Source organism: Epinephelus lanceolatus, chromosome 13 (assembly GCF_041903045.1).
Source record: "Epinephelus lanceolatus isolate andai-2023 chromosome 13, ASM4190304v1, whole genome shotgun sequence".
Lineage (NCBI taxonomy): Eukaryota > Metazoa > Chordata > Actinopteri > Perciformes > Serranidae > Epinephelus > Epinephelus lanceolatus.
This window is the reverse complement of record NC_135746.1, coordinates 20,412,522-20,437,177: the sequence shown is the minus strand read 5'-3', so window position 1 is coordinate 20,437,177 and position 24,656 is coordinate 20,412,522. Positions and strand designations below refer to the sequence as shown.

General features: G+C 42.8%; 1 protein-coding gene across 2 annotated transcripts in view; it reads right to left on the bottom strand.

Moving 5' to 3' along the window:
* The window catches only part of eva1aa (eva-1 homolog A, regulator of programmed cell death a), a 113,852-nt gene that overhangs the window by 38,784 nt on the left and 50,412 nt on the right, over positions 1 to 24,656 (bottom strand). The window contains exon 5 of one of the 2 annotated variants that reach the window (XM_078173860.1): positions 21,925 to 22,068. In XM_078173860.1, coding sequence (XP_078029986.1) covers positions 21,925 to 22,068 — 144 coding nt within the window. Of the gene's footprint in view, positions 1 to 6,505; positions 6,831 to 21,924; positions 22,069 to 24,656 lie in introns of those variants that run through there. The other variant, XM_078173861.1, reaches the window with a different exon arrangement.

Sequence of the window (24,656 nt, the reverse complement as noted above, 5' to 3'; positions counted from 1 at the left end):
GTCTTCATTAAATTGGCACCCTGTAATCCCACTGCATAACATTTCAACCTTTATTGGAAGTCTTGGTGGATTGTTGAGGAGTGTTTGGGCTTTTTGAAAGTCTCCAGACTTCTAATAAAGAGTCCACCGAGCCAAAACATAAAAAACCTTGTTGATATGAAAGGAGTGCTCTGTCTCTCCTCCCTTTATCGTCTGTCTTTGTCTCTTTTTTTGTCTCTCCCTCTCATTTCAATCAGGTCGTAAAACGTGCTATAAGTTGCTGGCCAAAGCATGACAGAAACAGAGCATACATTAAACCTATATGCTGATGATTAACTACTTAAAATGTATGTTATAAATGTCTCTCCCACTCTCCTACCAATTTATACCTCCCTCCCTGAGCCAACAGTCCTTTCTCTTTCCCACCATGCCGCTAAATCCTCCTCTAAATCAAGTTCTCTCTGCCTTCTTCAGCCCCATGCAGCACATGTTTCTGGACTCAGAGTGATCCTTGCCTCTCAGAACAAATTGAGTTTAATGGGGGGTGAGGCAGGGTGAGCCGAGGGGGAGGAGAAGGGAAGGCAAAGAGAGGGCTGTAAAAACACACCACATGCTACTCCATGCCAGTCCCCTGCGAGGAGAACAGCAGCATTACTTCTTCCAGCAAATCCGACAGTAATGTGTGCTGGCATGGTACACACGGATGCACATACCCACACAGGAAATCACTGAACGGCAAAAAATACATCTTAACATTTAATGAGGGTTAGTCTTAAAATGTAATTTCACACTAGTCTCGATTGTTTTGGAGTGTAACGTAATGATAATTCTGTTTGTATTAATGTGCACAGAGGCTATCTGGGTAAGGTAACTACATTAGGGCAGTTGTCAGAGAAAAGTTCACACCCTCATTGATTTTCAAACTGCTGCAACTTTCAGTATGTATTGCAGAGTAGAAACGCCATCCATCTTTTTGACCGGCGTCTGGTACACACAAACCTGGCCGGACAGGCAAGTGAGCAAACAAACACACCTTTGGCAAAACACTGACGTGAACACACATAGTTGGTATGCACCTCAACACTGGGCTTTTTCTGCTCGCCTCATGGTGCAATGCTCTGGTTTAATTAACTAGACTACTGTGAAGGTTCCTCTAAGGCCAGAACAACCAGGAAAACACACACACACACACACACACACACACACACAGGGGCAGCGTCCTTCACCCTGACCAGAGTGCCTTGCAGAGAAAATTAATTTCCCTGGGTGAGCATGGCTTACTAAAGGGCAACTAAAGCGGCAGAAAGCCTGCTGAATAAAGCCATTCAAGAGGTTCCCTGGCATTTTGTCCACATCCTTCAGACCTGAGCATGAACTGGACACACACATGCTTACCGGATAACTGCAGCTGCCAATCTACTGTATATGCTCAGATCAATGAGAAGCTATTCTATTCTACAGCTATTCTCATCATTGCACGACTAGGGCTGACCCAAATGCTTTTAAGCTTCAGCCACTGCCATAGTAACCAACATCTGAATCAATATTTGAATGCTTCATTTTTATTTTTATTTTTATTTTTTTAACCAGTAAACTGTTGGAAGAAATTGAAAGGAGGTGGCCAGTGCCCTCGGTGGAGTCATCAACCCTCGCTTCAAGCAATTAAATTGGCTGTCCAACAAGGAAAAGGAACAGATGAGACAAATTGCAAGCAGCTATCTGCGGCTGGCATTTGTAATGAAGTGCTTTCTTTGCATCTAGTGATGCGGCCCATCCTGCAGCGTTCAAGTTATCAATAACGTACAGAAACATTACGTGCAATAGTCCACCTTCCACTTTCTCTTCCCCCTCTCAAACACACACGCAGCGGTGCTATATCCTACCAAAGATGGGTCAGGTTTAGGTGGTTTATTAGTGTATATTAGGCATGTCCAAAGTCCAGCCTGGGCCAGTGGACAGATTTTGGTGGACAATACTTGTTAATAAAAGCAAGTTCATTTTCCATTTTTCCTGTTCACCTCACGATGGCAGAACGATCTTACAAGTTGTAGAAATGGACCAAATAGGAACTACTGTATGCAGGCAAAACTAAAACAGAAGATTAAACATCTGTGTTTGTCTCATTTGATGTGATTTTTTAAAAATAACCCATAATGTGAGAAGCAGCTGGCCCCCTGGTATTTTTACGTTATCTAATCTGGCCCCTATTCAAAGAAGTTTGGACAACCCTGGCGTATTTGAACATGATTGATCACTATGTCAAAGCTTTGAATATTTGCAGGTAATTATCACTGAAGCTTCAAAGCCCCAAAAATGGCATTTGGGACAGTCCTATGTCAACCCTCTGCGGTTTTCCCCCTCTCCCACTTTGCTGACCTTTAAAATCTAGCAGGATCCAGGGGATTTACCCCCACAGTCTCACTGGGAGATAAATGAGTCCCCACAGCTATGAGGCTCCTCAAATCCCTCTATCCAGGACCAGTCCGGGCAACAGCACAGACATCAGACGAGTGATAAAACATTGCTCCTCCAGGAGAAGATTTTTTTTTTTTTCAAAGCACAGAGAGTTGGCCCGAGAGAAAAGGAAAAGTTCTTGTAGATGAACTATAAAATAAAGGGTTGTACTTTTTGGAAGCCTGGTCTGTAAAGTCAGCTTGTTAACAGAGAATTGTGGCGTATAATAACTGAGACTGGGGGTCCCTGGCAGCTATGATTGGAGAGAAGAGACACTGGAGACATACAGTAGATGGGAGGGCGAAACTGGGGCCAAAGCCATGCAGATGATGGTATGAGGATGTATAGGTGGTGGTAAAGGGGAGTATAGGGTGAGATATGGGGGACAGGAGAACCCCAGCACCCCCGGCAAGCAGCTGCATGTTGGTGCTCAAGAATGCCAGGAAGTTTTTTTTTGGGGAGGGGGGGCACATCTGCTTTGGCTATCAGGAGACCCCCTCACCTCCCTACTTCAAAATGACTTATTTCTTAAAGACTTGTTCTGGAAGGAAGGAAGAAAAGAGGGAAGGAAGGGAAGTAGGAAGGAAGGAAAAATGAAAACACCCCTCCAGGAGCGTTGAAGCCATTAGGAATGCATGCTGAGTTTGGAAAACAGAGAACAGAGAAGGGAAGGATAAAAATCAAATCAAGGGTAGAGAAAAAAGATGGGGGTTGGAAAGGGAAAGAGGGCTTCGCTTTTTCTGTGAGAGAACCAGGCCAAAGCTTAGTACAGCGCCAGGTTCCATTCAGACTAGACAAAGTAAATAAAACCACTTGATGAAAAAGAGCAAAAGGAAGCCAATGGATGGCGGCGAGAGCGCTCCGAGCTGGGGGGTATGAAGCTACGCCATGCTGTAAAGATGAAGGGGGGAGAGAACGAGAAGGTCTGACTTTCTGTTTTTACAACAGAGCAGTCAGCCTTATCTGACGGCTGGACACAGATTTAAACAGATTATCACGGCATTGTCAAACATGAAGTCACATCTCTGTGTGTGGGGGAAGGAAAGGGGTCCAAAAGAGGAAAAAAAGACAAACAGACGCTCATTCATCTTCCACATTAGTCATTTCTACCCTCCTTCTCAATCTCTCCGTCCATCTCCAGAGTACATCCAGACTGCTAATCTGGAATAATAAACAAAAAGCACGTTCACTTCCAGCAAATCAAAATGAGCGCAGGAGCAGGCCGGACTCATTCCTGTTCCTGTTCCTGTGCCGTCAGCCTCCGACCCGCCCTCTCTTCTCGTAACCCAAACCACACACTAATTCATAAATTACAAACAAAGAGTCCCTTGTGGTTTGGGAGGGACCGGTCCGGCACTGCGAACTGGCGCTACAGCGGAACGGCTACGTGTCAATTAGAGGGAGACCTGGCTGACAGGGAGAGGTAGGTGTGGATGCATGCACACACTAAAAGGCTCGCACACTTACAGTCTCACAGGCAGCAGCACAGACCTACTGTATGCACATGTTCACAACACACACACGCCCACAAACACACACACACACACCATTTGGAAGCCATCTAAGCAATTTTGTCATTTCGGAGCCCAGGAACTGAGTGCGCCATTGTCTGGTGTGAGCGGCTCGCTGGGTTTCTCAGTTCAGTTTACGACGTGCGTTGAGGTGGTGGGCATGCATCACTCCAAGTTAAGCCTGCAGTTGTATTAGGCTCCTGTGGAAAACACGTGTTGGATTGTGGCAGACGTTGCTGTGATCGTGCCTGTGGATTAAACACTGAACATGTTTTGAGTCCAGCATCAGACGAAAGAAAGCCATCTGCTGTACACTGAGATGATGAGGCAGATTACAGGTTCCAGGTTCTTATTTGACCATAAACCAAATGTATTACTGCATTACTGAATCTTTTGTGCTGTGATACTTTAAATGAATACTTCACCTACAAAATGACCATTTGTATGTGAATTAGTTAAGCAGTGTTACAATTCAAGGTACACATCATGACTAATTGATATACAAATGGTCATTATGTGGGTGAAGTATTCCTTTAATGACCATAACTTTCTATTTTAGAGTACATACGGCAAACAGTATGAATCCTATGTCACTAAACTGACACCTAACAGATGATCAAACAACAAATCAAGACAAATATAAAAAGTAAGACTGCACAAGAGAGGAAATGCCACTACCACTGATGCATTGAAAATAGCTATTGTTCAAGGTAAATGTCACACTTCATTGTGATACTGATTTTGTGGGGCTGCTGTGGCTCAGAAGGAAGAGCAGGTCGTCCACTTATTGGAAGATCGGTGGTTTGAGCCCCGGCTCCTCCAGTCTGCCTGTCAAAGTATCCTTGAGCAAGATACTGAACCCCAGATTGCCTCCAATGGCCGTTCCATCAGTGTGTGAGTGCATGTGAATGGTTACTGAGTAGTGCAGTCCATTTATCATACCATCCATCCCTATCAAATATACTCAGACCAATAAGGCTAATAATGCTGCAGTTGCTAAAGGAATTAGTCAATAACTTGATTAGTTGAAAATAAATGGGAAAATATTTGGTAATCAATTTATCGTTTTAGTTGTTTTTCAAGCGAAAACCAAATCAAATGCTCAAATCATTGTTAAATGGTGCTGAAGTGGCTGCTTTGAAGCTTCGAAGCTTCAATTGCTGCCATGGTTATCACAGTCAAAATCAGTATTCAAAGGCTTCATTTTTGTTTGGTTTTTGCACACACAAACTGGTGGAGGACACTGGAAAGTGTGACCAAATGAGACCAATGTCCTTGGTGCAGTCATTGACCCCCGCTTCAAGCAATTAAATTGGCCGTCTGATGAGGAAAAGGAACAGGTGAGACGAATTGCAGCCAGTTTCCCACGGTTGGCAACTGTAGTGAAGCGCTTGCTTTGCATCTAGTGATGCAGCCCAACCCGTGGCGTTCCTAGTTATTTATAACCTACAGAAACATTGTGTGCAATAGACCACTCATGGGTCCCATTGCATTCTGTCAAAACTTTGAATATATTCAGATAATTGTCACTAAAGCTTTGAAGCCCCGAAAATGCCATTGGGACAGCCCTGTTGTTAACTGAATATCTTTAGGTGTGGGAGTGTTGGTCAGACAAAACAAGAGCTGTGAAGACCTCATCTTAGGCTCTGCATATTGACAATGTCTCCTTGTTTTTTTTTTCATTTCGCAGACCAAACAATTCATTCATTGACTAAGAAAATAACCAGCAGAATTACAGATAACAAAAGGAGATAAGTGACATCTTTTCAGTGCGCTGAACCCTGCTGCCTGCTCTGAGTCAGCGCCAGTATTTGCACTGTGTGAACGACTCGCTGCCCCTGTTGGTTTTACTGTATTATGCACCCGGTGGTTAATTACAGTGGAGTCAAACTCCACCAGGCCAGCAGAGCCTGTTCGCTACCAGCAGCTCATTAGGAAAAAACACTATCTATGGAAACACACACACACACACACACACACACACACACATTGGGAAGGATATGAAAAAAAGAGTTTCCCTGTTCCTGTTAAAGGTACACTGAGTGGGGTGTTTTCAGGTATCAGAGTAGTCAGGGAATCTCGATGATCTCACACTGTGTTCACTTATCTGTCCGTGAAGCCTAATCAGAGTCTAATCTAGTCAGTTGACCTGGAAAGTCTCAGCTCCTGAGTACTTGTTTCCTTGTGTCTCTCTCTCACACACACACACACACACACACACACACACACACATCATCATCTTCCAAACAATTAACACACACACCAGTTTATCTGCACACACATTATCACATCCTCAGCAGCCAGAGCTGAAACAGCAGTGACATTCCTGAGGGCAACGAAAGGTAAGGCGTTTAATCTCCGCAACAAGCAAAAGGTAAAAATCTGACGGTTCAAATATACAGAAATAACTTTTAAACATTCAAAGTTTCAAGCTTTTCAGACAGAAAACAAGAGGGATGGTCCTGCTTCTCAAAAGTCTCACAACAGCACAGAAACCAGCAGCCAGACAACAGCGAGGAGATTTAAAAGCGTGTTCAGACAGAAGATGAGTTGACACTTACACACACATCGCTGAATGGAAAATCCTCCGAGGTCCAGGCAGTAACTTTCTCTGCGAGCGTGTGTTTGTGTCTGTCTTGTCAAACACTGCCCCCTCCTCCTCCTCCTCCTCCTCCGCCTCCTCCTCCTCCTCCTCCCCTCTGTCCCGCCAGGAGAGCTGGGACCAGCTTTGCCGTAAAAACAAGCGTTCACGTGAATACTCCACCGTGGGTCCGACCAGAACGAGAGAGCACGGCCCAAAAAAGGCAAAGAAAAAGAAGGGAGGGAGTAAAAAAAAAAAAAAAGGATAGTCCCTTTAAGAAGGTATTCTCCTTTAAGGTGACTCCCCCCTTTTTAAGCCAAACAGAGTATAAAGAGAGTTTCCTCTTCTTTTCTTCTTCTCATCCACAGAGAATGAGGCTTTTCTAATGCTTCTCCCTCTTTTCGTTTTCCCCTTCCTTCCTGCTCTCACAGAGGGAGAAAGTTAAACCCGGCTTTAGACAACTGGAATGTGACAGCAGCGGAGAGCAAGGGGAGAGGGAGGGAGAAAGAGAGACAGGAGCGGCGACATGTAGTGTCCACCTACACAGCCCACTGCTGTGTGAATGAGCAGTCACAGAGAGGTAGAAAGGGGAAGGAAGGAGCAGGGGAAAAGAGGAGGAGGGGGCTGTGAGTGTATGCACGACAGAGAGAGAGAGAGAGAGAGACGGATAGAAAGGGGAGGATGAAAAAAGTCAGCGTGCGGCTTCAGGAAATGACCTGAGAATTTCATTCAGCTCAGATTGGAGAGCTGAGACTGTGGTGCAGAGTTGGAACATGCTGCTGCTGCTGGGATGGTCCGACAAGCTGTCGCAGTAAGCATGGAGCCCACACTGTAACTAACTGCACTCCCTGAAGAAATATTATCATATTTTTGTAAAAATGAAACAGTGATTCCAGAGAGAAGCAGACAGAGGGGTCTACAGTCTGTGTTTGAAGGATATATCCACGATGTCAAACTGACTCAGCAGCAACAACAGGTTAAAAAGACAAAGATAGTTAGAAGCTAAAGCCGAACTATAGGCTACAGATCACAGTGTAAAAGTGAACCACCACATCACTGCTGATCGCCACAGAAGACGATGAATATAAAGGGAAACTTTGCTGATATTGAACCAGCTGTGTGGCATCACAGTGTGTGCTGATGAACTGTGTTTGGCTTCACCCCGTGCCACTGCCAGCACCCGGATTTCCATTGCCAGACGGGCAGGAATTTCTGGGGGTAATCAAAAAACGTTCATCTGCGCACAATGTGATGACACAGGCTATATCTTCAGTAGCTAGCTAGCTAGCTAACCCTACACTTTTCAGGGTTTGAATTTGGTTTTGGAACAGGGAAGAAATATACATCTTTTTTCAACCTCTCCAGGTAACAAGTATCATTAATACACGACGTGCCCCAGGCACAACATTTAGCTCCAAATCCACAAAACCAGCCTGAAAATGAGGGAAATCTGAAACGACTGCATTAGAGGCAATGGAGCACAGCTGTGTTGTGCTGGCCTAATGCTACGCTATGATAGGTCAGTCTGCATCCGGGGGTGGGACTTAGCAAAGAGTCAGTTAACCTAGCCTGCATCTCTATGGATGGTGGGAGGAAGCCGGAGTACCCGCAGAAAACCCACGCTGACGATAGAGGTTTTAATCAATATTGCCCACTCCTTATTCAGCGCTGTCGTTTGGAGTTGGTGGCATTGTTAGGGATGGGAGCTGTTACAACGTTATTGTCACTAATGCCATTATCAATTCTGTTTATCGGTCAGAGTCTTTATTGATTCCCTAATTCCAGATTCCACATCAGTTTCCCATGTGGATAAAAAGTAGAGCTATGGAGGTTCTCAGTGTCAACACAGCTGTTTTATTATCTCTGAGTCTGAACACAATGTACTAACAAGGTGGGAAAAAGACATGCATGGGTCATCAACTCAAATGGATGACATGATATTTGTACAGCATTTGTTTTCATTTAGGTTTTCTTTAAGCCTGCCTACAGGGTGCTAATGTTATTATAACTAGGACTGACATGCTGCTCGATTGAGAAGCAGTGGCACTTGTGTGTAGAGCGTCAAACACATGGCATTCCTAGGATTTCAGCCCATGTTGCATACGAAGATGTTTCACACTGCTGGGTTTTTTTTCACCCTTACTTGAAATGATCAGATTACAGACATTACAATCAGCACTTTTGCCATCTTTCTCCGTGAAACGCAACTGTAAGAAAAACACGTCAGCATGAATAAAAGGTAATGATAAGCTCAGAGGCAGATGATTCTGATGGATCGGACAATTTGGAAATGGTTCTCAATTGAAGCCAGTTTTTGAGTCCCATCCTCAGCCGCTGTTGGAGGGATTTTTTACATTTCTTTTCTCATAAAACATTTGTAAAGCTATTTTATGAAACATTTTGTGTTGTTTAGATCCACATTTGCTATCGATTGCTCGATAGTTGTTTTCTCGTCTGCTTTTCCCAGTGCATTGCTGTTCCTTGGCACTATTTGGGTGCGAACTGTCAATTGGTGAAACATTGTGAAACTGGGATCGTGGATGTGTGTTGCGTTGCCATGTGTGCATGGGACATTGCTCAGTAGTGCTAATGGTCATAAACCCTGGGTGATACAATATTTACAAATCAAAATATACAAATGTATTTAATTATATTAATATATTACATGACATTAATGATTCAAACAACTAGAAAGCAGTTAAAATTAATAAGGAATGTGCTCTTTATTATGTTTATGTACAAAGGCGTCACCCCGGTCACTGTTGTGGTCCATGACGTCATTGTCAATAAAGCTGAAACAGAAAGATTTTGGATCATCTACTCCTCTGCGCCCCTCTGAGACCTATAGTTATCCAAAACGTTCTCTGCATGGATCCACGGAGACATTTAAATGTATCCTGCAGAACTATAATTCTAGCTTAAGATGCCCTGGGAATTTCTCCCCTTGGTTCCCACCCCCTAGACTGCCCCTCCACACACACACACTAATTCTCCCCTCTCCCTTCCTCTCTCCCTCTCCCTCTGTCCTCGTCCACCGCAGGAGGAAAACTGAAACCAGCCACAGACTGGAAAGCATTAGTCTGCCCCCCCCCCCTCCGATTCAACACACTCTACATACAAACGAAAACAAGAGTGACGGATCACTAAAAGAGTGGAGAGCAGTTTTCGCCGTGAGCGTAGAGTGACACGAAAACAGTAGTGTACACAGTTTACGACTCTGCAAAGCCGACAAAGTTGGCAGCGAGTTCTCCTCCAGAGTTTTGCTTATTTTGCAGTTTCCAGACCAACAAAGAAGCAGTTGCTCATTTGGGAAAACAGGCCAAGTAAAAAACCACAGGACGAGGAGGGGGGAGATGTTTGTGCGTACAGTGTTTGTGCATTCAGTTTGTGCATGTACTGTATAATCTATTCGCCCTTGTTTTAATGTGTGTAGGTGTGTTTGTACATGTGTTTACATGTGACTGTATGGATGTTAACATGACTGCATGCCCCTATTATCCCACATTTCTAAAGCAGACAAACAGCCTGAAGCCAAACGCAGAACATTCCTCCGCTCTGGGAAGCGCTTCCTATGTTGGGGGCTGGAACAGTTACAGGGACATAAGTGGCTTTGACTAGTGGCAGCAGAGCGACAGACCCCAAAATGATCATCAGAGAGGCCCCTCGTTCTCCCACTCCCACACAGATCAGTGCTAATGAGACCTATGGCCTCACTAGAAGAGCCACAGAGGCCAGGTAGAACTGAGCGCTCGGTAATGAGCCGGCGGGGCAGACAGGAGGGAAGATGGACATTGATTATCTGCTGTGTCATGAGACCGTCTGCACAGTGAAGATAAACAGGGGGAGGGCAAAGCAGGAAGGAATCTAACAAGTGAACATTTCTGCAAGTCAGAGTACACTGCAGTGCTTAGACAAAATGAGGTAATCAATAATTAGCTCACAAGCAATAATGCCACTGATAACACACCCTGAGCAAGGAATACAATAAATACATCCTAAACTATGCTACTGCTTAGCACATGAAATTTATCATCAGGGAAAAGACAATTAACCCTTTGAAACCTGAGCAAATTGGCTTGGTTTCTGTCAAAAACATGGGAAGATGGCAATGAGCAATGAAAGAAGAAATGACCAAAAAAAAAATTAGCATGTAATTAGTAAAATGAGAAAAGTAAAAACACAAAAATTTGTGGGGAAAAATTGAAAAAAGAAAAGAAAAAAACAAACAAACAAAAAAACAAGGTAATGACCTGGAAAAAAAACTTAAAAATTATAATAATTCTGTAAAATAATTTCAAATATATTATAATTTTAAATAAAGTTTTTCTCAAACTTTTTTTCTTTTTCCCTGGCTTTCTAAAAATAATTTTCTAAATCTATTTTTTTTTGCAATTTGAAATTTTTTTTACCATTTCTTACCAAGTTTCTCGTTACCTTTTTTTCCCCATGTTTTTTTTTTTCTTTTTCTTTAGATTTTTTTTTTCAGGGCTTTTTGCCTTTAATGGACAGAGACAGGGTGAAATGGGGAGAGAGAGAGAGTTGGTGGATGACATGCAGAAAGGGCCGCAAGCTGGAGTCGGTTTTCGTGTCCTCTGCCATTTCTTTTAACTATCAGGCCAACTGTGTGTGACGACACTTTGGTGCGACAACAGGTAGCCTCGGCTATCACAAGCGTACGTTCAAGCAAAAAAAAGGGTCTCCAAGGAAATGGTAGAATTACACTCTTTAAATATAGTAAATGCCTTAACATTTAACAGTAAATGCCTAGTAGAATAATTACATCATTTGCTTTTTCAGTCTACTAGATACATTCCCAGGCCAGATGAGATATGTAATCCCCCCAGCGTGTTCTGGGTCTGCCCCGGGGCCTCCTACCAGTGGGACGTACCCAGAACACCTTGAACAGGAGGGACCCAGGAGGCATCGTGATCAGATGCAAACCACCTCAACTGAACCCTTTCAATGCAAAGGAGCAGCGGCTCTACTCAGAGTCCAGCCACCGCACGGAGGAAACCCATTTTGGCTGCTTGTATCTGCAACCTCATTCTTTCGGTCACGACCCAGAATTCATGACCATAGATGAAGGTTGGGACATTTGCAAAATGTTTAGAATAACGATTAATATTATCATGACTTAGGTATTGTATCATGGGGCTTCTGCTGATTCCCATTCCTTTGTTGCTCAGCCTGGGGGCCAATTTTAGACGGCACCTGGCTTGTTGTTCAAACTATCTGCGATATGTGGCTCAAGTCATTTATCTGTTAATCATGTAAGATCACTTTGCATTTTTTCCATTCACCCCACGATTAACTTAACGGGTAACTTACAGCAGGTATTTCTTGCTAGGTAGCAGACATGGCCACAGCAAAGAAGTGCAAAGTCGACAGCAAGGACTGGCCATTCAATAAAGTTTGGACACCCCTGCCATAGTATCTCAAATGTAAGGAAATGTACTCTGCTCTGTTGTACAGCACTGCTGGTCCTGATTGATTAAACCGTTAAAAGCCATCACATACAAACATGATAATCACTGCATGGGTTTATCTTGTGTTACAGGTGATTCAGCACGTTCTGACATTTGCCAGCAGAGCTGATGAGCCTGTTGAACGCTTCAAAGGTTAGAATTGAGTTAATCATGTTCAGTGAGGACACAGTTGGCTCACGTCCACTGGTGTCACGCTGCAGTCACCTGTGTTATCTGTCTGTATCAGTGCAGCTCTCTGTTGCTGCTTCTCTGTGTTTACAAAGCAGTCTGTAGATAATGGAATCAAAGCGTCTGGCTGCCACACAGTCTAGTTTCCATTTCCAGTTTCTCTGTATTCATTAAAGGGACTTTTTAAAGTTTGGTGCCATGACACAATCCAATGTGAATAGGGCTGGATTCAAACACCGCACCACTGGCTCAGGGGAAGAGACAAATGGCTGAGTTCTGAGAAGTCTCTTAACTCACATTAGTCATGGATACTGTGGCGAGATACAAAGCTCTGTGCAAGGTTTTTACACTAACAGGCAAAATGAGTAAGAAGCAAGTGTCCAAGTAAGGAGTTACAACTAATCTAAGTGGCAGTCAGCCATTTAGTTCTGCTTAAGTTTCTTTGGCCTGAAGGATTTGATAGATTATTTTTTACTACACTGCTTATAGACACAAATTATAGACACTTCATAAGCACCACATCAGAAACTGCAATGAGTCCTGTTTATTCATGGTGCGTTTTACTTAACCAATAATACAATTGAAACTCTTTTTTTATCTTTCATAGGAGAAACTGCAGTCTCTAACTTTAAGTAATTGAGTCAGAAACTTTTTATTTGCACAGATACTACAAAAACAGTATCTACATAACTTTATTACACCCCAAGACCAAATGTATATTTTCCTAGATAGCCAGGGACATAAACCAGTCAACTCTCAGCTCTGACCTCGGGGCTATCACCATCTGAGCGGTCGGAAATGGTGGAGAGAATGGAGACAGAAACAAAACAAGGAAGACAGATGAGATCAAAGGCAGAGGGTTTACAGGTTGTGAGGGTGACCTGGACATGGACAAGGAAATGGAGAGCACTGAAAAGGGGCAGAGCAAGAAACAAGCAGCACATCCCAAAACCTATGTGGTTTTGGGATGTGCTGCTTGTTTCTTGGAAATCAAACATGTGAGTGCAAGAAGAAGGGAAAGTCAGAGAAGCTGTGAGGACTTAAAAGTGAATTTAACGCCTTCTTCTTTTTGTTGAAGATGCATTTTAATCTAATTATACTTCTTACAGACTTTCCCCTCGAGGCCAGTGACCACATTGGCTTGGTATTAAACTAGATGTGTAATGTCTGACCACACTGCATGTAGGCAAGTGTGTGCGTGTTTGAAGGAGGGAAAACAGGAGGAAGGTGTGAGTTCACCAGTGTTTATTCACTACATGTTGCTCATATGCACCAAACAGCCAGCAGATACCAGATGATGCAAGTCGATGAGACGCGGTGCAGTGCCAGACATCAGCTGACTGAACATACTGGCAAAGCACAGTCCCACAACCCCTCGCGTCAGCAAATCACCATGACAAATGTGTGTTCCCGCCAAAAAACTCCCTCCATGTTCCTCTGCTTGCTCTGGAGACCACGCCCTGGGTGGCTTCAATAACCTTCAGCCAGTTACTTTAGAGATGATGTTATGCTGTACCAATCAGACTCGATGCCTTTTAAGGCCATTGGCTGGATCAACCATTACCACTATTAATGCAACACACACGGGTCAGCTGAGGTCACATGCTATGTGCTTTCTCGCAGCAGTGTTCCTGAGTGTGCCAGCTGCGGCTGTTATTCCAGGGTTTCTGCAGAGTCAGGTTTGTGTTACGAGGCTGGGGAGCGTTCAGAGGGGCCACTTCATTCCTTTCTGCTTGGCTCAAATCAGACACACCACGGATCACTCCTGGGTCAAAGACTGTTTTAAAGAAACACCTTTTCCTGGTTCTTGGTTTGTTTTACCCCAATAAAACACCCACTTGTTAGGGTGGGTCAAAACTCAATAATGATGCAAGAGAGCCAGAATCCTCTGACGCTACCACTGAAGTATTTGAGGGTTAAGTTAGGCCATTTGACTGTGATTGACACTACACTTGGTGCAAGTAGACTTGGCCGTTTGTAGCAAACCACACCCGATCTGTCTGCGCACTCAGGTGAAAACATACTCAAAGAATTCTTTGTTTCTTTTCTGCTAACAAGGTGCAGCTTCAATATATTACAGTAAAGAAAACATACACGGCTGGCATTAAGACAGCACAAAAACACCTGATTCAATGACTGACGTAATTAGCTTCAAGAGCTCCCATTATGTACTATTGTTTCCTGAAAGCGTCTTCAAACAAGTTGACAATAAAATCTAATGAAAATTATAGTCAGACACACATAATCGCATCAAGCAGGACTGATAACCCTGAAATGGAGCTTCCCAAGAAATATCGAGGTGAGCCCAAGAGGAATTCTCAGTAACTGATAGAACGAACAAGACTGTTCAAGTCCCAAAACAAAAATAAAGGTGTTTTGTTTATTTTAAATCACAGTAAATGAACAAAGGCACTCTTGGGAGTCAAGGGCCACAACAGTGGTAAATAAGGAAAAAGTCCAAGGCATGTTGAGTTCTGACTATAATAAAGTTAAATTAATAGGTAACTGGAGTATCTCTGATTTGATAAAATGTAATAACTTTGACATGTCTAAGGGCCTGTACACATGCCATGTTTTTTTGCACCATTTAAATCCATTACTGTCAAAGTAGACACACGGCAGGCATGCTAAAAAACGAGAGTGGCGTTCTCATGCGGCATAGCAGTTCCCTGTAAAAACAATGGACGTAGTTACTGTGACATCACTCTTTGCTTTGTGGACTCGCGTTTTGAGGCCTCAAGTTCAGCATCTCAGCCGTCGCCATCTTGGTTTTTTGGAGCCAGAGGTGACCATATTTACGCAAGAGGCTGGTGCTGTGAAGGAGTGAAGGTGGGTTCTGACTGAAAAAGCCAAGGATATTATCAGCAGACAGCTTGTGACTCAAAGCAGCCGGCCCTTTATTATGCGTAAATTTAGCCTTAATAAAATGTAAACGGGTCAGTTATTGAAAATTCACTCCTGTTAAGTTGTCACTAAGGGGGAAATCAGCGATAAAGACCAAAACGGTTTATTTTACCAAGCTGTAAACATGTTTATTTCCGCTGTAAAGTTGGACATTTTAACACGGTATCTATGGGGTTTAACTGGACTCTGGAGCCAGCCTCAAGTGGCCATTCGAGGAACTGCAGATTTTAGGACTTGTGTGCTGGATTCATTTCTTATCCCCGAAGGTTTCCACTTGTTCCGAAGCACGTATTTTTAAGGGTTCAACAGCGGCAGGAGATAAACCAAGTTCAACTTTTGGAACACACCAGTGCACACTGCATATCATCCTTTAATAATCTGTAAATACATGTCTACTATGGAGGAGAAGCTGATTGTTTAGCACAAGGCTACCCAGAGCTGGATGACCCGTCACACTGACATTTTAGGCCTAAGACACACTTAAAAAAGAACGCCTGCAAAAGGACAGCACTGCACTTGGGATTTCTGTTAAGTAGGCTATGATATGGTGCTGGTTATGGTTGCTTGGCAACCTCAGGCTCAACCTGCCGAACCTTGAAAGTTGGCACAGAGTAGGCACAAGAGCAGCACCCAGCACCTGACCTTGCGTTTTCCAGGTGGTAAAAGATGCAGCATGTGTCCTGGCCCTATGGTAGAACACTAATCTTGGGCTCAACAAAAATTGATATCACCCACTGGTTTCTTGACTCCTGTTTTGAAGCCTCAAGTTTGACATCTTGGGATTTTTGCAGCCAGAAGTGACCATATTTGGTCAAGAGTGTGAAGCTGTGGAGGAATGAGGGGTCAATCTGATTCACAGACTGTAGTGATGCTCCATTTACAGCCTGTCACTAAAAGCAGAGACACCCTTAATTATGTGTAAATTAATGTAAAAGGGTGAGTTATATAAAAATCTCCCCATTGAGTCGTCTTGAATGAAAGTAGCTACAGAGACCAAAATTATATTTGTATCAGGCTGTAAATACGTTTATTTCTGCTGTATTTCTGCTAAGTTGGGCATTTTAACATGGTGTCTATGGGGATTGACTCACTTCTGGAGTCAGCCTCAAGTGGCCATTTGAGGAACTGCAACTTTTGACACTTCCACATTGGCTGCATTTTTAAGCCCCGGAGGTTGCTGCTTGGTTCAGGGTCCACTGACAGTAATCTGCCCTGAATTTTGCGAGTCACCAACTTGAGATATACAGGAAAACAGTTCTATGTCAACTGCATGTGCACATGTCAGATTAGAGATACTGGGAAAACTGTTTATTTGCCTCCCTGTCCACAGCATAATGTGTGTGTTTCTGCCTCTGGTCCTGCAGCTATAGGATGAGCTATAAGGGAGAACAACGGGGCCCAGCAGCAGCAGCAGCAGCAGCTACCGCCTGCCTGGACTGCAGTTCCACACAACTGGGCCAAAATAAACATCTTCCCCACAGTCTCCTCTGCTGAAATGACATGAATGTGTACGGGGGAGTCGGAGGAGAGTGTGTGGCTTGCAGCGGTCGCATGTGTACCTCAAATATCTTTGTGCACGTATATTTGTGTGTATGCCTCCATGTGTATGTCTGCATAACCAATTGGGATAATACAAACCCTCAAGCTTCTGAATTACATCTTTATCTTGCTCTATTTTCCCCTGTTACATCTAAATCAGCCCCCCCCGAGCCACATGTCGGCTGCCAGAGCCTCCGCTGCTTGGATTGTGTCCATTAAAAACACCAGTAGCACAGTCCAGTGACCACACCTCTGTCAGTCCCTGCAGTTTGGTCTCTACAGTGTTACCAGCTCCTGCAGTATTCTGTCTGCTTAAAGAATACAGAAACAATATAGGGTCAAAAGTATTGAGCTATATGGTGATAGCTAATAATACTTTTGAGCCTGTTTTGTTTTCATAAGGTGAAAACACAACAGGGAAATTTAATTTTAAGACCAGCTTGGACAATAGAGAACAAATCCATCCTCTGTGCTATTTTAGTAAAGTACATGAAGTGACTTTTGACAGCAACCAGCGAGCAGTGTGCCTGAACTTGTTCATTTCAAACAAAGTGAGCTTCTTCTCATATAAACAAGGAAATGTTTGTGATGATGACTGCTTTCTCTGTACATGTGAAGGACAAACACATGTTGAGAATACTTCTGTTTGTTTTATAGGACTCCTACACTGTGAGACATTCAGCTTTTTGCTGAGTTCTGTGTGAAAATTAAAACATGACAAACAAACAAAGCAGGCCGAGGAATAGTTGTACAGTCGCTGTTTTCTTAAATCTGTCAAAGTGCTGAGAGTGAATTTTTCCTTCAGTCTCCTCAGATCTCCTTAACTGACCTAAGTCCATTATTATAAACATAATGTAGGTTTCAAGGTCTGCAAAGTTACCTAACATGCCTAACTACAGGCACAGGAACTACAGCGACTATATTTCATGGAAATGTCCATAAAATTATCCAAAAGACACCAAGAGACCAAAAGACATCTAAGCACCTTTTAGATATTTTTTGGGCATTTTTAGCCTTTAATGGATAGGACAGAAAAGTGTGAAAGGGGGAGAGAGAGAGAGGGAGTGACATGCAGCAAAGGGCCACAGGCTGGATTTTTCAACTAAGCAGTCAATAGGTTACATCCTTTGTGTATACGGTCCATTTTTTCCAATATTTCATACATTGTTCAAGTCGCAGTCTTAAAGAAAAGGTGATTTTTTTTCCATACAGTGAATTTCATTTGAAGGGGGTCTTGCCTGTAGCCACTTCTGTATGATGGCTTTTGTGCTAGCAACCAAAAACCTTTGTAAAGGTATTTATCCTGGATCATGAGATTGTCCGCAGTGTAGCGTCAGCTTTTCAAGAACCTTGAAATATTGCACAGTATTGGTATCATTCACCTTTTCAATGACATTCATACACATTTACACCAGCATTGCAGTGAAGCGTTCACTTTTCAAACAACCTTGAAATATTCCACATGATTGTTATTGTTATTTAGTGTTTAAACCTAGAATATTGCAGTGTAGCGTCAGCTTTTCAACAGCCCTTCAAATCTTCAACGTTACGAGTATCATTCAACTTTTGAAAAGCATCTATTCCTAATACTTCACCTTCTACTAAACATTTACGCCAGCACTACAGTGTAGCATCAACTTTTCACACAACCTTAAAGTACTCTACATCATTCATACATTACTTGTACTATTCGACATTTAAAGTGAGCATTGCAGTGTAGCGTCAGCTATTCAGCATGGAGCATTCACACCCGCAGTTTCTTCAGAAATTGCATTCTCTTGTTGATAATTGTAATCCAGTTGTCCTTTAAATAAAATTAAATACCAAAAGTACTTGGTATAGGTATTTATCCTGGGTCATGAGATTGTCTGGGGTTTTGCCCAAGTTCAATGTGACAAAAGAAAAATCAACTTCTATTCTAAATATGTTCCTCATTTCTTTGGCAATCTCTTGCCAATTATCTATGTTTTCATGACAAGTCAGTAAAATCCATCTGCTGATAAAGACTGTGTGATATGATCACAAGCTCCAGAGCAGCTTCTGACTGGACCTTGAGGTGAGACTGTTTTGTCAAAACAGCTGTTATATTTGATAAACAGTAACAGTTCCAGCAGTTAGTGGAAAATTAGCTCAGCAGAAAAGCTGCACAGCTTTGTTTTTGCATCCGCTCCACAAGCCAGACTGGCTTTAGCACCATATTTGAAAACACATATAGTATATTAATGGACTCATTATACTTTCATTAGGAGTTTTTGCAGAGATTCTATTTCCACTTTGAGGTTTCAACCCCGGGGTTGGAAATGCCTGAGTTGCCTGTTCCACCGAGCCCCCTCCTTCCCCAAACCAGACCCCAAGTTAACCAGCTAAGTGCCGCAATTAATCCATTTCCTCTTCAGAAATTAGACCTGTTCATTAGGCTTTACATAACCTTTTATCCCCCCTGAAAGTCTGCTGCTCTGCGTGGTTCAAAAGAGGCTGTGTGGCTTGTTCAGGGTGATCCATTACACCGCAGTGAACACTCGAGGGGAAGCCTTGGAGGGAAGTTTAGGAGAGAGGCCTTGATATAAAGTCTGAAGCTTTAATACCTCTCGGGGGAGGAAAGGAGCTGCGCTGTGTGTAGGGAGGCCTGTGTTTGGGACTGACACAGGAAGGAGGAGGGGAAGGAAAGAAAGATTCTTCTGGATATGATTTGATCAGCGTGGACATCCATAAATCACATTTTGTTAAATGAAGTTTAAAGTTATCGCTGTGCTTTATGGGACAAAGATACACACAGAGAAGCAGGATGCCCTCAGGCTGCGTCTCTTCACTCACACGGCAGAGGAAGGATGATGCTGAGGGGCTGCAGGACAGAGCTCAAGGTCTAGCGGAGCAAGCTGAATAAATAGGACCCTTCCGACACATAACCGAAAAGACACGCTTACTGTACAGGATGCGTTCAACAAGAGCCAGAACTGGAGTTTTTTATCAAACACACAGATGCATATGTTCTCATCCCTGCAGCTTCACAAGTCGTAGGTCAAACCCTGACAAAGTTACCAACACATTACAAGGAAGAAACTTCAAAGTGGCCGTACTTTGAAGAAAATGCCCCAAGCAGGCTCATTCATCAATCTCCACCAGTCACACTGAGGGTAAATATTCCCAACTTTAGGCTATAAATAATTTCCTAGACAGACCTCATTACTTCAAATGTATTTTTTTACTTCATCTTGTTAAAGATGTCAAATATTTAAAGCTGTGATCAGACTCCTGGCTCAAGTCCTTTTTTCTGACAAACAAACAAACCGTAGGGACTTCCTCCAGGGGGAGTAGATGTAAATGAAGCCTGACAGTGCGGAGTGTGTGTGATCTGCCGGGAGACTGATGGCAGGTTCCGGGCCATTTGCTGCTGTGTTATTGCTCAGGAGCAAGTCCACCCCTGGGGCTGTGTGAGGAAGAAGCTGGAGCTTGGAGGGTTGATGGCTTTATAAATCACAGGCAAGCCGGGGCCGATAGCGAGTCCATGATGCGAATTAAACAAGTACTTGTGCCTGCTGCATGTGTGTGTGCTGTACTGTACACCCAAACACCAACCTAGCTACACACTTACGCACACATAAAACGCTACGTATTTCTTGGCAGGCTGCAAAAGCCTCTAAAATAGCACTTGGGCAAGAACAGTAAAGATTTTAAATGGGTTAACACGTCCTTCAGGCAGCGTGGCCCATGCTACCCAATTAATCACACACACAAACACTTACACACACTCAAAGTTCCTTAAAATCATACTCTAAAATAACTCTAAAAGACAAACAAGTCCATTAATCTTGTGCTATCAATCCCTTTGTGCAAGTTCCACTTTATTCAGTTGGCACAAAAACATTGCGCAGACCCCCCCACACACACACAAACGCAACCAATCATGTGCAGACAGACATCCTCCGTCCCCTAACTCCGACTCAAATGGGGTCAATCCTACACACACTCGACCACCAATGAAAGAGGATCCCCCGAAATTACCCCTTTGCTGGAGCCTGGAGCAACCAGTGACTTCATGTCTGCAGTGGCTAGACTGATTTACTCACGTTCAACCCTCTCCACTCCCGCCGCAGCCCCAGAAAACACATCTCTCGCCCCCTCGCAGCACGCTGTTGAACATTTACACCATCCCCTGCATACCTCACACGTTTACTGAGCCAGAGATGTTAGGAGAGTATGTTGTGTTATCAGTGACAGATAAGGGAGGTCAGTCGGAGCCAAACGACTCTATAAACACAGCTGAAACGGTCTGTGTGTTCTTGTTGGCGCTGACCGGTTGTTGCTGAGATAAAGGATGGATGGATTCTTGGACGGCAATCTGACAAACACGAGATTCAGGGTGGTGGATCTTCAAAACGAGACCACGAACAAGCCATAAAGTGTTATCAGAACTTTAGAATTATAACTGAGCTCATGTGCAAACTCAAGACCTGAAGAGAGACAGTGGAAAAAGTGTTGATTAATGAACAGTCCTTTAAAGCACACAGTGATTTTCAGGCCCAGTGGGGATAGACACAGATGTTATAAAAGCCTTAAAATCAGAACTCAGTAAAATGCAAGATGTCCATGTGTCAGAGATTTCAGTGCGTATGAGAGGCTCCAGGCCACGTTGCTGATTGATCAGTTTCTGGTGCTGGAGGCGTCTGGATAACGTGTGTGTGTCTGAGTGTGCCTTTAATGAATTACAGCCTTGACAGGTCAGGATTAGCCCAGGGGTGGAGAACAGATAAAAAGGAAGACCATCATTTTCCCTCATCTGTGCAGACAAAAAGTCAAAACAGAAGACACAGCGCCAAAGGGCAGAAGTTCGGAGGTGTGACTTGAACGTGGAAAATAGGTTTAGAAACTTTGGACTTCATGTTTGAGCTCCAAAAACAAACACTGCGTTCTTATAGAAACCATTTAAAGTCTAAAAAGTGATGATTACACTTGACGCCTTGATGAAATCCTTGAAGTAAAAGTACTAGAGAGAAAAGTACTTCAAATTAATTATGACAGTAGTCAGAACACATTGCCACTGAAGGTACCATTCATGGAGTAGCACCTAGAAAAAGCAGAACCAATACGCCCTTTATTGTCCATATAAGTGTGCGTCCAGTATCATCATCCGAAAAGACATAATTCTTCTCTGAGTATATCAGAGCCCATTTCAGAGCTGCTAACTGTGAAACACAGAGCTAAAACCTCACAGACAAGACTGAAGCAAAGCTGATCAGTGGGTGAACATTGCCCCCTGGTGGTGAGAAAATGCAGCCCTCAGTGAAGGCCTACGGGGACTCACCACAGGTGTAGATGACACTGAGGTACTTCCTGGTGCCGGAGTAACACGGATCCCCAAAGTCTCTGGTGGAGGCTCGGACCAGGCAGCTTTTCTTTCCCTGGCAGCGGGCGGTCAGGACCTGCAGAGCCACAGACGACTGGCAGTCTGAAGGAAAGACAGAGAAATGTATTAAATTATTATTAGAAATCCAGACTGATACCCTTGAAAAAATACATTTTATGATTAAGGGTAGAACATTTTAAGAAATTTCTAGAGGGGGTGAAGGCTACAGAAGTCTACTTGTCTTTCCTCAATGCCCATTTTCTTTCCTCTTTCCTTCCTTTATACTTGTATAGGAATTTCTGATTATTTATTTTGAACCTTGGAAAAGTACTCATTGCATTGCCCTGTTGTAGCAGTTGATATTAAGACGATGCCTTACTGTGAATGCTCTTTTGCGTATCTTACTGTTTTTTTTTTGTTGTTGTCTTTGATGTGATATTTGAAGTATATTAAAATTCCAATAAACACACTTGTTAAAAAAACAAAGAAGAAGGAAAGAAAAGAAAGAACAAAAAAAATAGAAATCCAGACTGACTGATACATGACACTAATTTTAAATTATAAGAGGGGTCTATACTTTTTCTGGTGACACTTTCTTTGATGGTCCATGGGAATATCATGTCCTGAAGTGGGACCTCATTTATAGGTAGATTTCTAAAGAAGTCTGTAACTTGGTAGCCTACTAATTGAAGGGGAAAATAAAGTAGAGTCGGCACGATGAGTTGTGAGTTATCAATTTGTCAATCAACAATAAAATAATCTGCAAATAATATGGATATTATGAGTCATTTTTTAAGCCAAAATGCCAAAAAATACACTGATTTCAGCTCCTCAAATGTGAATTAACTGGTATTATTGGTTGTCTAAAATAGGAAAATGATGGAATGAAGCAATTCAAATGTATCACCTTAGACAACTTATTTTCTGTCAAAGACCAAACTATTAATTATTACAATAATATGCAAATGACGTAATAATGAAAATAACTCGTTGTAAACCTGAAATGGAGACAGTGTTCAGTTGGAGTTGTAAAAAACTGGCAAGAAATGTAAGAAATATGACAGTTAAGTTTCCAACCATGGTCATTAAGATTTTAGAAGATCTTAAAAGTGTTGATTATAAATCTTACCCAACTGTGTAAGTACTAATAATTTCCTTGTTCTTTCTTAAAACCTCAAATGAATGTGTCATTACATGTACTGTCTCCAAACATTGTCTCTGTGTTCCCTATAATAGGGACCAAATTACACACTTCTTGTCGAAAACTATTAAGAAATTACAGGGCCTGTAAAATACAGATTTCTATATTTTCATATCAGTATGAAATATTTAATTTTGAAAAGAACAGAGCTAAATCATAAACGGAAAAATATGTAAATGAGTTAGCCTGAAAGTAAAGTTCAAAATTTAATCAATCAACAAGGCAGACAGATTATCTTCTAAATACTAGTTTATTACTCTGCTGTCCTCACACATGGAAACTCTCTCGTCCAGATTAAAGTTCTTTGCCAGATAAGAGTATTATTTAAGATATAATGAAGGAGTGTCAAACTCATTGTAGTTCATGGGCCACATACAGCTCAGTTTGATCTCAGATGTGCTGGACCAATAAAACCATCGCACAATAACTTGTAAGGAGTTACAAGTACATTCTGTAGACGGTCATCCTTTTACAAAACAGATGAACAGCCTGAGATGTCTCAAGAAAAATAAGTGCAATTTCAACAGTATGTCTCTGTTTTTCCAAATTCAGTCAGTCTACTTCTCTGTCATTACATGTGCATGTATCCACACATTTCCTGATACAGATTCTTTTGAACTGAAGCAGCTGATTGACAATATTTTGCACAATATTCAATATATTTAAACATGGTCACAGTAAGTATTCATTGTCAGTGTAGTAGTACTGTTTAACTTGCTCCTGAAACCTGCCACCTCTTAGTCTAGTCATCTAGTGGGCCGGATTGAACCCTTTGGCAGGCCGGTTCTGGCCCACGGGCCGTATGTTTGACACCCCTGATATAATGACGTTCATACTGCACATGAGTCTCTTACTGCCTCACTGTGGAGTGTTTGATGGACAAGTAACACTTCAGGCACAAAAGGACTACATGAGTTTCTGTCAGCTGTGACAGAGATGGACACACACACACACACACATACATGCACACACACACACATTGGAGAGAGCATCTCACACACTCCTTCCCATAAAGGCCTCCTCAGCTCCCATGGTGGAGCCTCATCAGTCCCACATACAGAAACCTTACAGGGGCCTCACATTGTCTAAAGGATATCTGATCCAACATATGTGTGTGCATGTGTGTTTGTGTGTGTGTGTATGGAGACCAGACAGCGTAATGGACGTGGCTCTCATATATCATTGCTAAGCACCCGCCAGCTCCTCCAGACCCTCTCTGTTCTGCAGCTCTCATCCTCTGAGGGAGCGCGGACGGACAGATGAGGCTCTTCCCTTTTCCTTTTTCCGCTCTCACTTCCTTCCTTACATCCCTCTCACATTAATAACAGGACTATTTTAGTATGAACTTTTTAGAGCTCATAAAGCCAGGTTTACACGCCCCTGTTTTACAGTGGGGCTGCAACAAACAAATATATATTTAAGATCAGTTTATCTTGTAATCAAACAACACTCACAGAGTAAAGTACAATGGAAGGAACTCTGGTAGAAT